Below are 5,811 nucleotides of genomic sequence, written 5' to 3' on the forward strand. Positions count from 1 at the left end.
CCCATAGTACTGTTCCGTCCATTGGTCCTGATAGCCTTCTTTCCTTCCTTTTATCCAAGCTTTATCAATTAAAATTGACAAATAGCACATATAAGGTATTCAAAATGAAGATCTGATATATGTATGTGTTGTGAAATGGTCACCACTGTATGGCAAGTAAACAGTTCATTAATTCATAGAGTTAACATTTAGAGTGTGTGTATGATGAGGACCATTAACATCTGTTCTCCTGGCAAATTTCAAGTTTATAACATAGAATTATTACTTAGAGTCATCATATACATTAGATCCCCAGAACTTAAACACTGAATAATAGTAAGTTTGGCCATTATTACTCATTTCGCCCACCTTTGAGACCTTGGAAAAAACCACCAGTCTACTCTCTAATTCTATAAGTTTGAACTTTTAAGATTCAACATATATGTGAAACTATACAGTGTTTGCCTTTATCTGTCTGCCTATTTTAGTCAGCATAATGCATTTATGGTTCTTCCATAAGTGGTAAACAAAGCTTCTTGAATTCTACAAGACACAGTCTTGTCCCTCTCAAGACCCATCTAATTGTCAGATCCTCTGCCCACTATCATTTTGTCTCCCAAGTAGAATAATTGTTAGATCTAAGACTGAATATATCTATCAAAAGATACACTAGTTTTAGATTTTATTTTGGATTTACAATCCTCATTTTTTACTTCATAATGATTTTGAGATTTCTTATAAGTTATATAGTTATTTAATCAATTAATGCCTCTTATTAGCATTAGCTTATATTCATTTGTATAGAAAGTACAGTATATGCCATAGAACATAAAGAGACTCAAAGATTTCCCAGGAAATTCAATAATTCTTAAGGTAGCTGAAATATTATTCAAATGAAAAAATAAACCCACAAAATTTAACAAAATTAGAAAATTCTGGAAAGTTTTCAACAAAGGGAAAGCACCATATGTAAATTCTTGATACATGAATCGAAGTATGCAATATTTCAGAACTAAAATATTTCTAAAACTTAGACTTTATAACAACAAATTCTCATTTGAACTGTTTAAGACAACTTTGTTTCTCTTGCATCATGCAGTATAAGTGATTATATATATATATATATGATATAAACACAAAAACAACAGTATGTGTGTACTTGTGACTATGAGAGTGTGTGAAATATAAATCTTTAAAATCACATTTAAAGTTTCAGTTTTTACAGGGCCTGTTTCACATCCTTGTTCCTTAGGCTGTAAATCAGAGGGTTCAACATGGGAATCACGAGGGTATAAAACAATGAGGACATTTTGTCTTCATCTAGAGAGTAGGATGAACTCGGCCTGAAATACATGAAAAATACAGTTCCCTGGAAAATTGCCACAGCAGTTAGGTGGGAGGTGCAGGTGGAGAAAGCTCTGAACCTTCCTTCAGCAGAGTGGATCTTCAAGACTGCTAGAATGATATAACAATAAGAGACAAGGACTCCTGAAATGGAGGTCAGTTCAACACAGCCAAAAAAAATGAATAATGCCAATTCATTGACTCGTGTATCAGAGCATGAAAGGGAGAGAAGTGGAGGTAAGTCACAAAAAAAGTGGTTAATCACATTTGACCCACAGAAGCATAAGCGGAATGCTAATGTCATGTGTATCAAAGTATCTATAATTCCCAACAGGTAAACCCCCGCCATGAGCAGGGAGCACAGCCTGCTGGACATGCTGACCACATAGAGCAAGGGGCTGCTGATGGCCTTGTACCGGTCATAGGCCATCACTGCCAGCAGGAGACACTCACAATCTATAAAGTTAGAGAAGACCAAAAATTGCAGAGCACAGCCACAGAAGGAGATTGATCTCTTTTTGGCTAAAAGATCCACCAGCATCTTGGGGCCAATGGCTGTGGAATAGCAGAGATCACAGAAGGAGAGGTGGCTGAGGAAAAAGTACATGGGTGTGTGCAGTTGGGGATCCATCCTAATCAAAATAATCATTCCCAGATTTGCCAAAAGGTTAATGAAATAGACAATAACAAACATGATAAATAAGATCATCTTGACTTCAGGCTTATCCGTAATTCCCCACAATATGAACTCAGTTAAGGAGGAGCAGTTTCCTCTTTTCATTCTTCTGTCTTCTTGTCTAAACTTTTGAGGAAATGATCAAGAAAATGATACATGTAAGGGAACCACCTTGGGGTGTTCACAAAATATCTGCAGGGAAGAACACAATTTATTTCTACAATGGTCTTTTTTTTTTTTTAATATTTTCAGCCTGGTGTCTCTAACATCAGTGTTTTTTGCACACTGTTTTGAAGATGTGATGAGATATCAGTTCATCCAAATATCCCTCTTGATACAAGGAAGGTAGTGCTCAGAGGAACTGAAGAGTTCATGACAACAACCAGTCAATCCCCAAAGGAAATCGGCCCTGATTATTCATTGGAAGGACCCGCTGATGCTGAAGCTGAAGCTCCAATACTTTGGCCACCTGTTGCAAAGAACCAACTCATTAGATTCATTCAACCAATTCATTAGAAAAGATCCTAATGCTGGGAAAGATTGAATGCAGAAGAAGAGGGAGCAGAAGATGAGATGGTTAGATAACATCACCAACTCAACTGACATAGATTTGAACAAACTCTAAGAGACAGTGAAGGACAAGGAAGCCTAGAGAGCTGCAGTCCATGGGGTCACAAAGAGTCAGACACGACGTTGTGACTGAACAACAACAACACAGGCAGTAGCATACCTCAGAAATTACATCTAAATTTGCACAGAAGTTTCTCAACTGCCTATCTCAGATATTTTTATTATTATCAGATTGATAGCAATACCTCTTTAAAGAATGCCCATTGATCAAGTCATTTTCTGAGTGTGTGCCTGCATGCGTGCTCTGTCGCTAAACTCTGTTTGACTCGTTGTGTTCTCATAGACTGCAGCCCTCCAGGCTCCCTATCCATGGGATTTTCCAGGCAAGATTCTTATCCCATGGAGAGGGAAGCCTGGTGGGCTGCAGTTCATGAGATCACAAAGAGTGAGACAGAACTTAGCGACAGAGCATACACTCAGAAAATGACTAAGTCGGTGGGCATTCTTTAAAGAGGTATTGCTATCTATCCGATAATAATAAAAAAGACCCGAGATAGATAGCTGAAAAACTTTGTCTATTTCTAGATGTTCTTCCTAACTAAACTACTGCCATAAGCTCTATAATTTCTCTGAGCACTGTATTCTTTGTATCGAGAAGGATATTTAGATGAATTGACATCTCGTTACATTGCCAAAGCAGTGTGAAAAAAAACACCGATGCTAGAGACAGCAGGCTGAAGTATATGAACAGCCATTTACTATGCTGAAAAAATTCCTTGGATACAAAATTTTATTTTCATTATCATGTTGCACATAAAACATAATTTAAAATATTTATTATTAGTTTTACAATCTATTAGTATACCATGCACTGGTAGCAATGAAAATAATTGTTATTGATCCTAGTCTTTAGTATTTAGTGAGACATGAAATAAGTAGCATTGAAACCTTGCTCGAAAAATTCATCACTGCTTTGCCACATGACTTATTACCTATTTATAGAGTTTCTGTTGCCGAAGGAGGAGTCTCTTAAACAACAAAAAATGCTAAAATGAAGTGAAAACCACAGAATCTAACACCTACTATTGCATCTCTTTGGATTTTAATGGACTTTTATATTATAAAAGTGGAAATAGGTTTAGGGACAATAAATGCTCCTGCGATACATAGGTTTCTCTGTCTAGTATGTATGCACTATGTGTCTGTCATATGTTTGCATGCAGATTACATGTCTCTGACATACATAAAAACAGTGAGTGTGTAAGGAATTTTTTCTTTTGACCTTAGTAGCTATGGGGCATCACATGAAGATGAATATGCACATTTTAATTTTTAAATTCACCTGTACAGTATATTTTTAAATAAAAGAGAACAAACCCACCAAGCCCCCTTTAAATTCACCTATCTGCTACTCTGATTATAAAAGAAGTAATATCTTTCCTATAAACCAGAATCAAAATAAATTAACTTAATAGTTATATTATGGATATTAACAAGTACAGAATCTGCCAGTTCTGAGAAGAAAATATTGTTCCTGGACATTAAATTACAGAATGTATTCAACTGAGTAAACAGGTATAAAATGTTTTATTTATAAATTGATTTTCCCCCAAATGTGAATGTTTTTGTCCTATGTTCTTTAAATCAGGACCTCAAAACCTACCTGAGATGAGCTGGTCTTAGGTAGCTGAACAGATAGCAGATAGCATTTTATTTTACTAGGTACATTGGGATTTAAATCCCTGGGCCACTGCCTTTGGGTTTTGGTGTTGTACAAACATGTCATTAATTATGTTTCTGCTTCTGCATATTGGCTCATGGATTCAGGGACAAATTTAGCACAGGATGACCTTGTATACATCAATTATTTAGTGACTTTGTCACTAAATTAATCTAGCATAAGGGGAGCTTCCCTCGTAGCTCAATTGGTAAAGGATCTGCCTGCAATTCAGGAGACCCAGGTTTGATTCCTGGGTCAGAAAGATCCCTGGAGAAGGAAATGGCAACCCACTCCAGTACTCTTGCCTGGAAAATCCCATGGATAGAGGAGCCTGGCAAGCTACAGTCCATGGGGTCCCAAGGGTTGTGCACGACTTAGTGACTAAACCACCACCACCAAGGATTAAGCAGTATGAGTGAATATAGAGAGAAATGTTTCCATAATATATGATGAAAATATGTAAAAACCATACATTTGTATATGCGACAAAGAACTTGTATCCAAAATATATGAACTTTCATCAATAGTAAAAAAAAAAAAAAGAAAAGAAAAACAAAAAGTGAGCAAAAAAATTGAATAAATATTCTCAACAAGATGATAAATAAGCAAAAGGTTAATGCTTAAGAATTTCATTCTTATGTGAATCAGTAGGTATTAAGGCAGTGGCATGGAGACGGCAGTGGCACCCCACTCCAGCACTCTTGCCTGGAAAATCCCATGGGCGGAAGAGCCTGGTGGGCTGCAGTCCATGGGGCCACTAAGAGTCAGACACGACTGAGCGACTTCACTTTCACTTTTCACTTTCATGCATTGGAGAAAGAAATGGCAACCCACTCCAGTGTTCTTGCCTGGAGAATCCCAGGGGTGGGGGAGCCTGGTGGGCTGCCGTCTATGGGGTCGCACAGAGTCGGACACGACTAAAGCGACTTAGCAGCAGCAGCAGCAGTAGCAGCAAGGCAGTGGCAATAAAGCCACAATAAGATAACATGACCTAAATGTTAATGGACTGAAATTAAATACTGATCATAACTAATGTTCTGTTTCATCTGAATTCTCATTTGCGAAATACACAGACTTTCTTATCAGTTTGGGTGTTTTCTCAGTTCTTTTCAATTTTTTTGTTTGTTTTTCTACTTTTTTTCTTATGAATCTGAGAAATTATTTATGCTAAAATTCATAAATGTAGTACATGTATAATTTTGTAAAAGTGATTCTCAATTTTTTAAAATGCCTTTATATATGTCATTGTCATTCTTGCCTATGAGGAGCTCAACACTAAAATGTCACCTGTAACCTGTGGAGACATCATTGAGGCAAATCTCAAACCACAATATGATTGCTAATAATTCCCCACTAAAATTAAGAAGGGCTCCCAGGTAGCTCAGTGGTGGATAATCCAACTACCAATACAGGAGACTCAGAAGACAGATGCTCGATCCCTGGGTCAGTAAGATCCCCAGAGGAGGAAATGGCACCCCACTCCAGTATTCTTGCCTGGAAAATTCCATGGACAGAGGAGCCT

The 5,811-nt window shown here is 37.2% G+C and overlaps 1 protein-coding gene across 1 annotated transcript; it reads right to left on the reverse strand.

Moving 5' to 3' along the window:
* Positions 1 to 1,198: 1,198 nt before the first annotated feature.
* Positions 1,199 to 2,104, reverse strand: LOC104986792 (olfactory receptor 5W2-like). The gene has a single exon (XM_010837474.1). The coding sequence runs from the start codon at positions 2,102 to 2,104 to the stop codon at positions 1,199 to 1,201; it is 906 nt and encodes a 301-aa protein (XP_010835776.1).
* Positions 2,105 to 5,811: the final 3,707 nt, after the last annotated feature.

The sequence above is a fragment of the Bison bison genome, unplaced genomic scaffold (genome assembly GCF_000754665.1).
Source record: "Bison bison bison isolate TAMUID 2011002044 unplaced genomic scaffold, Bison_UMD1.0 scf7180017864074, whole genome shotgun sequence".
Taxonomy (NCBI): Eukaryota; Metazoa; Chordata; class Mammalia; order Artiodactyla; family Bovidae; genus Bison; species Bison bison.